The 12082-nt window shown below is 37.3% G+C and overlaps 1 protein-coding gene across 1 annotated transcript; it reads left to right on the forward strand.

The window, feature by feature from the left end:
* The first annotated feature begins 362 nt into the window (after positions 1-362).
* On the forward strand, positions 363-11508 carry LOC117988685 (probable RNA-binding protein 19). The gene is given in 16 exon segments (XM_034975854.2): positions 363-634; positions 721-1086; positions 1452-1685; positions 2156-2269; positions 2861-2941; positions 2943-3042; positions 3530-3621; positions 4456-4561; positions 5176-5367; positions 6001-6162; positions 6880-6983; positions 7360-7848; positions 8152-8354; positions 9215-9331; positions 10644-10752; positions 11271-11508. Coding segments are annotated over 16 exon segments (2718 nt in total). The 5' UTR covers positions 363-598; the 3' UTR covers positions 11484-11508.
* The last annotated feature ends 574 nt before the right edge of the window (positions 11509-12082 follow it).

Consider the following 12082-nt stretch of genomic DNA (forward strand, 5'->3'; position numbering starts at 1 on the left):
TACCGGCCAATCTCCTCTGTGTCTCCTTCAAGCTACTTGAGACTGGCAAAGTGCATTGTGCTGACATGGCACTGGAAAAAGCCATATATTAAGAGAAGAAGAAGAAGAAAGTAATACCTTAGAGTAGGTACCTATTACAATACAGATAGTTATTGTCGCCGACCTTCCACAAAACTCATAAAACTAGTCTTGCACATTAGTAGAAACGGGTAACATTGGTATAGTAGCCGCAGTTCTTAGGATGCTAAATTAAAAAAGTTTTGCCGTAATATAGTAGATAATCTATGGTTTTGCCCGTTTTGCCTAATTTTATTTGTGATGTAACCATGTATTCTGTGGATGTAACCACCAAATGTCAAAACAAACAAATGTCATTAAAGAATTCAAAATAATATTGATTTGAAATATTTGCGTACACGTGCGTTTAAATATTGTGTATTTTACCATAAAAACATTGAGACTTTACGTTAATAAATACGTTTTTGCTAATGTAACAATTCGTTAGTTATATGTGGCTATGCTTAACTTCTTACCTATTTTCTTCTTCGTTTCTTGTTTATTCATTATTGTAACCTAGAGTACTCAGAGTACTTCAGTGATGTCTCGACTTATTGTTAAGAATTTACCGAATAAGGTAGGATTATTGTGCTATTTAGAATTGAACCAGAAAACTAAACCGCCAGTAAAGCTTTTTCCTTAAACACAACTAATTCATTTTAGGTAACCGTAGAAAAACTAAAAGATTTATTCAGTGAAAAAGGTGAAGTAACTGATGTCCAACTAAAATATACAAAAGATGGCAAATTCAGAAATTTCGGTTTCGTGGGATACAGAAAAGAGGAACAGGCTGCAGTGGCAAGAGAACATTTTGATGGTACTTTTATCAATAGCATGAAAATCAATGTTGAACTCTGCGCTAACTTGGGAGATGAGAAGAAACCAAAAGCATGGAGCAAATACGCATCAGACAGCACAGCTTATAAAAAACTTCATAAGAATGAGGCACAGGAAAATGTGAAACCTAAGAAAGATAAGTTAAGCAAAGCAGAAAGAAATAAGAATAAGATAAAAGAACTCTTAACAAAGGTAATGATCACAAAGCTTTTGTTTACCTATATAGCCTTGTAATTTCAGAGAACTTACACAAATTTAGTTTTCATGACCATTTATAATAAGTTTATTTATCAAGAAACTAAAGTAAAGGTGACTCTCAAACTAAAGGTGACTACAGATTCAAATTTATAACCAACCATTTTAACTGTTCAGTAATCTAATGATAATTTGATTAGTTGTTAAGTTTGTTGTCAATTAAATGTTCAGTAACCAGTTTTGCGTACACATATTATGATTCAGATGGACAGTCTACTGTTATATAACTGCTATTTAAGCCACATATATAAGGAATACACACATTTTGTCAAAGTATATCTCGAAGTGTTTTTGTTTTCTAGCACAAAGATGACCCATTATTTGCAGAATTCATAGAGGCTCATGTGAATGAAAAAACAGTTTGGATTAAAGAGGCTTTAGAGGAAACTGGTAAAAGTGATGACAGCGGTGTGGAAGATGAAAAGCCTAATGAGGATAGTCAGCAAGTCAACCCCCCAGAAGACAAACCCCCAGAAGATGGGCAAGAAAAACAAAGTAAAGAAAAAGTGGCTAATACTGGAATCAGTGATTTAGAGGTAACAACTATGTATATCGCAGGCTTTAAACAGTGTTGTGTCCCCATTGTACCCATACTTTTCAGGAGATACAATATATTACTATATCTATACTACAAATAACAATAATTAATTAAAGCAGTACTTAATTATCTTTATACTAATTGATACTTAGTCTGCATGGATTTAGGTTTTATAAAAATAGTGTGTGAACTCTTTGTTTACTGGGATAAAATGTCTGGTTGTCTATGTCACTCTCCAGGTCTTTAACCATATCCATGCGAAAAATCATGTGGTTCTGTTGATCTGTTGCTTTGTGATTGCAAGCCTTGGTAATTGTTTGTTTTCCCAGGATAAAAAGTCTAGACTATATCTAAACCAAAACACAAACACACTTTTGCTAGATGATCTTTCTATGAATGATGTCATGCATATATCTCCAAAAATTTGGGAGTGTGTATATTTTATTCAAATATCTAATTTTTTTCCAGTACATGAAGTTGCTAATGAAAAAAGTGGATGGTTTCAAAGAAAAAGACAAGAAAGCAACAGTTGAAGAGGTTAAACCCAAGAAAGTAAGGAACAGACCTTTATTTTATGTCAAAGTAAGTGCATCATTTCATAAAGTTACTAACAACCCGCCCCAGCTTTGCATGTGTAGCAACAATTTTACAATTTTCGCAGGGATCTTTAGTTTTTTGAAAATAAAATATAGCCTATGTCACTCAGGAATAATGTAGCTTTCTACTAGTGAAAGAATTTTCAAAATGGGTTCAGTAGTTCCAGAGATTACTTCCTACAAACAAACTTACAAACTTTAGCTCTTTATAATATTAAGTATAGAAACATTGTTTTTCCTGATAATCATTATTTGATGGCTGCTATCACAATTACTTCCTATCAGTAGCTGAGTGAGTATGGTCGAGCCTACACACCCCCATACAACTTGTATTTATTTTACAGATTTTTATTTATTTTTATGCATAACAGTTTTTGATTTGTCGTGCAAAATGTCGAAAAATTACGACTGTAGTACGGAACCCTCGATGCGCAAGTCTGACTTGCACTTGGCCGGCTTTTGTTGTGTGATATTGTTGCTCATTATGACAGCAGCTTTGCTATTTTCTGGTTTCCTATACACCTCACAGCCTTTTTAGTTTCAATAGATATTTAAGAATGATTTTGTTTCTTTACAGATAACTGGTCTACCATATAAATGTAAAAAGAAAGATGTTAAGGCATTTTTTAAACCACTTGTACCCTTCTCAATACGATTGCCCCTTGGAAAAGAAAAAAAAACTGACAGGATTCTGTTATGTAGGATTTAGAACTGAAAAAGAATTAAATAAAGCGCTCACAAAGGACAAACTCTTCATAGGTAATAAAAACTGATGGCTCACCTACTTGTTAAAATATAATGTTGATTTATGAAATATTCTGTATGGACAAAGTGTCAACATATACATTGAAATTCACATTGCATAACCATTCATTTACATTTCAGTGTTAAGAAAATGGGAGAAACTAGATAATGCCTACGACTTTTTAAAATCCTGATGGTTTGATTTTCCGGCATAAAACGTAGCCTACATTTGCCGGTCGCAAGCCATCTATGTATCAAATAGACGATGCCCGTGAATACGTCCACGTGGATTTAGGGTTATAAAAATCTCTTTTTGATTTTCTACACCAAAAAGTAACTTGGTTACTGGTTCCCGAAAATATCCGTCCTCGAGATACAAGCTGTCTATACCAAATTTCATTAAAATCGGTTAAACGGACGGGCCGCGAAAAGTTAGCAGATAGACAGACAGATACATTTTCGTATTTATAATATTAATGTAGTATGGATTATTTGATTTTAGGAAATCACCGTTTACATGTACATAAGTATGAGGACAGGGCAAAGAAAGAAGCAGAAGAACAGGAGCAGCAAAACAGTTGGAAAAATCGAGAGGTAGGTTTTATTTAAAAAAAAAACAAAAAGGTACATTAAAAATAGTTAAGAAAGTTTTATAAATACAATATGTAAAAACCGGGTCACACTCACTTTTTCATCTGAGTATGTAGGTACAACAAGTTATTATAAATAAAGTCTGTTTGTTTGTTGGTCTGTCCTTCAATCACGTCGCAACGGTGCAACGGATTGACGTGATATTTTGCATGGGTATACATAAAGACCTGGAGAGTGACATAGGCAACTTTTTATCCCGGAAAAATCAAAGAGTTCCCACGGGATTTTTAGAAATCTGATTCCACGCTGACGAAGTCGCGGGCATTAGCCAGTTTATAATAAACTGCTTCGCACTGGTGTAATCATCATCATCATCGCGTGCCTTCTTAGAAACCAAGTCATCATGGCGATCATCATTCGAAATGAAAACTAAAACCGCCTCTTTTAGCTTTGGGTAACGAAACCCTGTCCAACCGTTTGCGTCTTAGGCGACCTGGAGCCCTTTTGCCTGCAATTCTACCTTCCAACACTAATCTTGGGAATGAGAATTGAGCTCTTTTCTGTAGATGTCCAAAGAAAGTCGAGCTTCCTTCACATGATGGTGTTCTTTGTAGACCAATTCCAGTACCTTAGTGTTTGGTGTTAAGCATTTTCCTGGAGATCCACATTGTGGAATCTTGCAGGCGGTTAGTTGCTTCCTTGATTTGCAATGCAGATACTAAAGTGATATCAGTGATGTTTATATTTCAAAAGAACAAGAGAGCATTTTCGATGAAAGCTCTCAGTTGGCTTCTTTTCTTAAAACTTAAGATTTTTAAATGTTCAACTTTTTTTTAGAGAGAAAATAATGAAGAGAGTGTTGGAGAAAGTGGCAGTATATTTGTGAGGAACTTGGCGTATGTCGTGTCGGAAGAAGAGCTGACACAATTATTTGAGAAATATGGTTAGTCTTATTGAATTTATAAAATAAGTATAACGCGTAAAATTTGTCCTAAATACGATTTTAGTCCTTATTTTAAAGGTAAACCGTACTTTTGACACGACAGTTGACCCATAGAGTTAAAATGGCGCGTGAGGAGTCATTTTGTATGGAGTATACATTCTATTATTTACAAAAAACAAGGTTTGACTGTATGTCTAGTTATCATTTAATTCAAAAATAACAAAGTTTTCTTTTCAATGGATCCACAGTTTAAACATAAAGTTGAGGTTTATAAAATCAATTTTTTTTTTTTAAATTATGCTTCGTGTTGACAAAAATTGGGCCTACTTTCATCCTATTTCGTATGCCCACTTAAACTCATGTAAATATATATAAAAGGAAAAGGTGGCTGACTGACTATCTATCAACGCACAGCTCAAACTACTCGATGGATCGGGCTGAAATTTGGTATACAGATAGCTATTACGGCATAGGCATCCGCTAAGAATTTTTCAAAATTCAAGCCCTAAAAGGGTGAAATAGGGGTTTGAAATTTGTGTAGTCCACGCGGATGAAGTCGCGAGCATAAGCTAGTCATATATAAAGCTAAGTTTTGTAACATTTAAAACATTCAGGCCCGTTAGCAGAAGTCCACATGCCAATAGACCCAATCCTGCGCCAGCCCAAAGGGTTCGCAACAGTCACCTTCGTGATACCGGAGCACGCTGTGAAGGCTTACACGGAGCTCGACGGCACGGCGTTCTGCGGCCGGATGCTGCATCTACTGCCCGCTAAGACCGAGAAACTTGAGGACGAAGACAATGACGGTAGGTTTTTAGGGCGAAAACAGTGGCGGTAGGTTTACCCCCTTTAAACCCCCAGGTCTGCTAGCGAAGTCCAACAGCAGAAGCAGCAACCAGAAGGGTGATTGTCTAAAACCTGCATCAATCATTATTACAATCTCAATTGTTCAAATTGGCTGAATTTGTGCGATTCTTGTTGCAACAATGCATTGTAGCCAATAGTGAGCGAACGTTAACCAATCAGAGATGATTGCGATCGTGACAGTGTATCTGTCACTCTCCGGCAATCGCGCAGCAGCTGGCCTACGTTTGACAAAATACATTTTGTATTTTCTAACTCGTAGTTGTAAGTGTAGTTTAATTTTCTAGTATATAACATCTAAATATATAAAAGGAAAAGGTGACTGACTGACTGGTCTATCAACGCACAGCTCAGACTACTGGACGGATCAGGCTGAAATTTGGCATGCAGTTAGCTATTATGACATAGGCATAGGGGGTTGAAATTTGTGTAGTCCACGCGGACGAAGTCGAGGGAATAAGCTAGTTTTTTGTATATTTTTTCTTGTTTTTCTCTGTTGATGCTGAATAAATCGTTATTTATTTATTTTTATTTACAAAAAGTTATTTTGACTTGAACTTCATGTAACATTGCAGAAGGTCTATCATTCAAGGAGAAGAAAGCAAAGAAGCTGAAACAGCAAGCGAAGTCGTCCCACAATTGGAACGCGTTGTTCCTCGGAGTCAACGCGGTCGCGGACGTGGTCGCAGCCAACTACAATACTACGAAAGAGCAACTACTCAGCGATAATAACAAAAGTAAGCTTATATTAACTCAATGTCTTATGTTAACTTTTTTTAATTCCATGACAAGCTAGCTCTTGACTGCGATCTCACCTAGTGGTGTAATGATGCAACCTAAGATGGAAGCGGGCTAACTTGCAAGCGGTATGGCAGTTTTATTAAACTCATACAGTTCTTGCAATTCACGAAGGCTAGTGAACTTTACTTGTGGTAACGTCGTTTAGATGCTCATTGCGTAAGTGTGCCTGCATGTCGGACCAATCAGTCGCGAGCAAGCGCTGTCAAACGCACACATTTAGTATACCTTACGTATACCGATACGACTTAAACACAAGCATGAGTCAGTGGCCTTCGTGAAATGCAAGAACTGTACCCCTTATCGATTTCTACACGCTACGCTTCGAACGCTATATCGCTTGGCGGAACGCCTCTCCCCTTAGGGTGGCAACTAGCCACGGCAGAAGCCTCCCGCCAAATCAGACCAGAAACAATTTAGTAATTATAAATTCCCAAATTGCCCGTGCCGGGAATCAAACCCGGGACCTTCCGCTTACAAAACCACTGCTAGCGCAGAGGTCGTCACAATCTGGTTATCAGGTTACACAAAGTCGTTACTGATATGCACCGCTAAGGTGTCTACCGCCCTTCCGGCGTCCGTCGTTCTAAAAAAAATTGAGTATACTAGAAAATTAAATAGTATTTTACAGTGAATAAATTAAATATTATTTTCAGACACTAGTGCTGCCGTAAGGCTAGCTCTCGGAGAAACACAACTTGTTGCTGAAACTAAGTCTTTCCTCGAATCCAACGGTGTTTATTTGGATGCATTCAATAGAGTAAGAAGTCTTCTCAATTTACTTACTTCACATAACAATAAATTATTTTTTACCTTGTGGCTTCTAGTCCAAATCTAGCGCCAGTTAGCAAAGCAAATTCTACTGAGAAAAGACAACAAGAAACTCAACAGTTACTTCTTTTCAAAACGCAAAATGTTACAATATGTAGCTAATAGCTATATAAATTTATCATATATAATTTTAACTTGTGGGCAACTAACTACAATGCTGATTAATTCTGTGCAACTCTGTTATTGCTCTAAATACTTTGTTTTATATTTTTTTTTATTAGAACAACTTAAATCCCTACTTAAACCTGATGCTATAGATAAGCTGACTTAAATTATTTAAATTAACTTAATATGTTACTTTCCAGCCTGCAAAAAAACGCTCAAAAACCTGTATCCTTGTAAAAAATCTGCCCGCTGGAACAGACAAAGATGAAATCAAAGTCCTATTTGAAAAGCATGGTCAACTAGCTAGGTTTTTAATGCCTAACCACGGTATAACCGCACTTGTCGACTTTATTGAGCCTTTCGAAGCTAAAAAAGCGTTCGGCAAACTAGCGTACTCGCAATTTAAATCCGGCCCGTTGTATTTGGAGTGGGCCCCTGAAAACGTGTTCGTCAAATCTGCAGAAAAACCACAAGAAGTTAGTAGAGAAAACTCTGGTTATGACGCGAAGGAAAACGAAATAGAAAAACCAATGGAAACAAAAATGATCATAGACAACAAACAGGAAGAGAAGAAACAAGAAAAAGCAGAAGAACCCGATGAATATATTGAGGAAGAACCGCCAGAGAATGATACTACACTTTTTGTAAAGAACATTAATTTTAAAACTACGGAAGCATCTTTAAGAGCAGTAAGTTCGGGTTTAGTGTTCTGACAAGAAGTTCCAATGTTAGGTACTTGTTCAACCGCCGAGAAGGCAGCGAACTAGCATTGTACTATTTTCTCGCTCAAGAAAAATCGATTGTATTTTTAACAATTCCTCTATAATCAGTTCTACTATTTTCTCAATCAAAAAACGGTATTTGAATGTTTATCCAACATTTATTAACTTAAATAAAGATCGGAAGTTCTAAATTTGACGGATATTTTTTTGGTGCATTATTGATATCTAAAACGACTTACTATTTTTATAATAAATGCCAATTTTCTACAGCATTTCTCTGGTTGTGGAAGAATACATAGTGTAACGATAGCAAAGAAAAAGGACCCGAAAAATCCTGGGCAATTTTTATCCATGGGCTACGGCTTTGTCCAGTTTGTTAAAAAGCAACACGCCAATGAGGCTCTGAAGGAGTTGCAAAGTTCCACGCTTGATGGCAAGACATTAGAGCTGAAGCGATCCGAAAGAGGAAATACGTAAGTATTTAAAAGAAATATCAAGCAAGACAAGAAAAAGAGGCAAATAAAAATATAATTAAAAAAAATGTTTGTCTTAGACAAAATGCTTAGTGATAGCTGTGATTTCATTACGTGATTGATGGTTTTGACCATTTTTTTACTGGCTTTAAATCATAATCAGTCGAGTGCGAGTCGAACTCGCACACAAAAGGGGTTCCATACCATCAAACAAGAAATATATAACACTTTTATTTTCATGGTGGCTATTTCGAAATTATTATTATTTGTTGTAGCGGCAATAGAAAACACATTCTGTGAAAATTTCAACCCTCTACCTATTACGGTTAACGAGATACAGCGCGCTGACAGACTTATCGAAGGACGGACAGGGGAGGCTTAGTAAAAGCGTCCCTTCGGGTTCGGATCCCTAAAAAAAGTTCTTGTACCTTTTTTCTGCGTATTTTACTTCAGTTCTTATAAAAACTGCCCAATGAAAAGATTTTTCATCTATTTCATTGACATCATTAAATGAGGCAAATAAAAAATATTTAAAAAACCGACCTCCAAAACCACTACAAAGTAAAAATAACTTGTTTCTACACGTGTATGTACGTTACATACGGTAGGTTTGTATGAAGTCGGGCGAGCATATTAACAGAAACTAGAAATCAAAGCATAAAGCTAGCCCGACTTCAACATACACGTGTAGAAACAAAAGTTATTTTTTACTTTCGTGGTTTTAGAAGTCGGTTTTTTAAATTACTTTTTTTATTTGCCTCATCTAAAATAGTACGCCGTCACGTTTGTTTTGGCCGCCCACGCTTTCTTTGGTCTTGCGAGTTCATTTTAAAGATTTTGTTTTAATGGTTTTGTTTCAGTATGGAGGTGAAGTCATCTAAAAAGAGTACAAAGGACACCGTTCAGAACGGAACAAAAATACTTGTTCGCAACGTTCCATTTCAAGCTAATAGAAAGGAACTTCACGAAATATTTAGGTAAGACACTGTTGTGCCAGGTCAGGTTGACAATTTAAATTCTAAAAAGTAGTTAGGTATTTGATTTGATTTCCGGTTTTATTTTTGGTTAATAATAATTTAATCTTGAAGAAATAGAGAGATGTGAGCAGTAGTTTCAGAGGTTAGCACATACAGGCAGAAAACTGGGCGGAGGGACTTTGTTTTATAATGATTGATAATATTATTAATACTTAACGTGTTCTGCTTAAATAAGATAATACTTTCGTATCATACTACTATAGTATACTATTATCATAACTATTTTAAAACATGTAGAAGACAACGGTTTTACTCACGTTGACGTTAACCCGATTAGTTTCGAACCCATCTGATGTCTTTTTCACAGGGACTCGTTCGAGAACGGGTCGCGGCTGAGAACGCGAACTGAGTCCCTGTGAAAAAGGACCCCGGATGGGTTCCAAACTAGTCGGGCTAATGTCGACGAAAAACTTGAGTAAAGCCGTTGTCACTTGTCTCCTACATGTATAATGGAAATAACTCACGATAGTTTTTAAACGCTAAAATATTTTAAAATATTTTTATTGATCATGTTTTAGACTATCGGAATAATGATCTAACATTGTTATCAGTTCTGGAAATGTGTTAACAAATATGACAATCACGTTTATGATAACAATAACAAATTTTTTATCACCACTTTGCTCAATTGATCTATCTATAATAAAGAATTTCGGCACGCGTCACGAAAGTTGTAACTCCTACGCAGTATGTAGTTCATGAAACGTAATACTATGCATTTCAAATAAAAAGACAAGGTACTTGTACCTTACTTAAGAAATCTCGAAATTAGGCACTAAGTGGTACCAGGCCGGGCACACGTGATCAACTAACCCGAGAAACATACCTATGGCGACACGCCCCTTTGAGGGCACTCGCGTAATTCATGTCTTCTGAGAGAGAGAGACTATAGATAATAGTTATGCGATAGAAAGAATGGCGTTTATTAAACTTAAGCCGCAACACTGCGGCTTAACCGCAGCACTGTGCGAGCTGAATTGCACTTTATTGCGTCGTACAAGAGTATATTTATTCTTTCTCGTTTTTTCGGGCTGATCCTTCAGTGCCTGGGAAGGTCTCACCAAGTTTACTGTGATAGGACAAAGGAACATAGTGTCAGATGTGGAGAGGCGCGGGAAGCAAAAGCGGGTGCAAAGTCTAGCCTATCTCTCTCAGGCCTGTACTGGGTAGTAAAGTAACCGCTACTGTTCTTCTGTCATGAAGCGTCTACAAGGGAAAGATACTATTATCAAACGACTTTTTCCATTTATAGAGCATTCGGCGACATCAAAACGTTGCGGTTGCCTAAGAAATTGACTGCTGGTACCGACCAACATCGAGGATTCGCCTTTGTGGATTTCTATTCAAAAGCTGATGCAAAGGTATATAAGATGACATATTCCACGCCTATTATATTATATTCTACGCATATTTGAGATGGCAATCGGGGTTATTAGGCGGGGGGACGCCCTGCACACCCGCGCTCGCCTGCACCGGGTTAGCGCGGGGGTTGTGCCGGAGTGCGGGGCGTTCCCTCCCCGATTGCCATCTCAACCTGTCGCGTACTATACATTCAGTTTAGCTCGTAGTTTGGAGACCGGGCACTGGTCTAGGTGTAGTGACAATGTTTTTCATTGTAATATTCAATACATTACAAATCAATTGAGATATCGTAGTTATCGATTATTTCGATGATTATTTTATATCTTGAAACTGATTAGCGACATTTTTACTGCTGCGCTGTGATTTGGTTCTGAATAGACTGTTGTGCTGTACAATTTTGCAAACAGAATAACTTATAAGCAGACCAGATGTGCAATCAGCTTTATAAAAACAATTGATTAATAATATAATTAAACTTTTAGTCATGCATATTAATTTTAAACCTTTTCTTTCCTAGTCTGCATTCGAAGCTTTATGCCAGTCAACCCATCTGTACGGAAGACGTCTGGTGCTGGAGTGGGCCGACCAAAGCGATGAGAATGAAGACATTGGCATGCTGAGGAAACGGACGGCGCAGAGTTTCAACGCCAAAGTACCCGGCGGCAAGAAATCCAGAAAAGGGGCAGTTGATGTCGAAACATTTCTTGATCCTGATAATAATATTGTTTAAAAATAAATTATTTGTTATAATTTAAGCTTTGCTTCATTCTTACCGTGTTCTTCATTAATACAAAAGAAAAATATATGGAGAGAAATGATTTTAATTTACTGCACAAATAGGGTAGGACTTATATTTTTTTTCCAAAATAAAAATTGCGTGCTTTTTATGCAATCACATCACTTGATTTAATTGTGGAGGAAAACATCGTGAGGAAACCTGCATGCCTGAGAGTTACTTACTCCATAATGTTCTCAAAGGTGGGTCCAATCCAATCCAATCCATCAGCCTGTTTGCGTCCACTGCTGGACATAGGCCTTTCCAAGAGCGCGCCAAATTGGCGCTGCTCATTAGTAGTGCCCATACTGACCACGCTAGGCAGGCGGGTTGGTCAGCGCAGGGCTGTAGGCTATTACGCACCAGTGACGCTGCTGCCCGTCTCTGGTCTGTATTATTTAAAGCCAAGCCACATGGAATGGTTATCCCGCCATTCTTCGGTCGTCATATCCTCGTCCGCTGATTCGCAGGGGGCACCACGTGCAGGTGAGGTTGACATTTGGGGTGCTAAGATGTTAGCACACCTTACCCCCCTTAAAGGTGTGTAACGTCTG

The sequence above is a fragment of the Maniola hyperantus genome, chromosome 15, assembly GCF_902806685.2.
Source record: "Maniola hyperantus chromosome 15, iAphHyp1.2, whole genome shotgun sequence".
Lineage (NCBI taxonomy): Eukaryota > Metazoa > Arthropoda > Insecta > Lepidoptera > Nymphalidae > Maniola > Maniola hyperantus.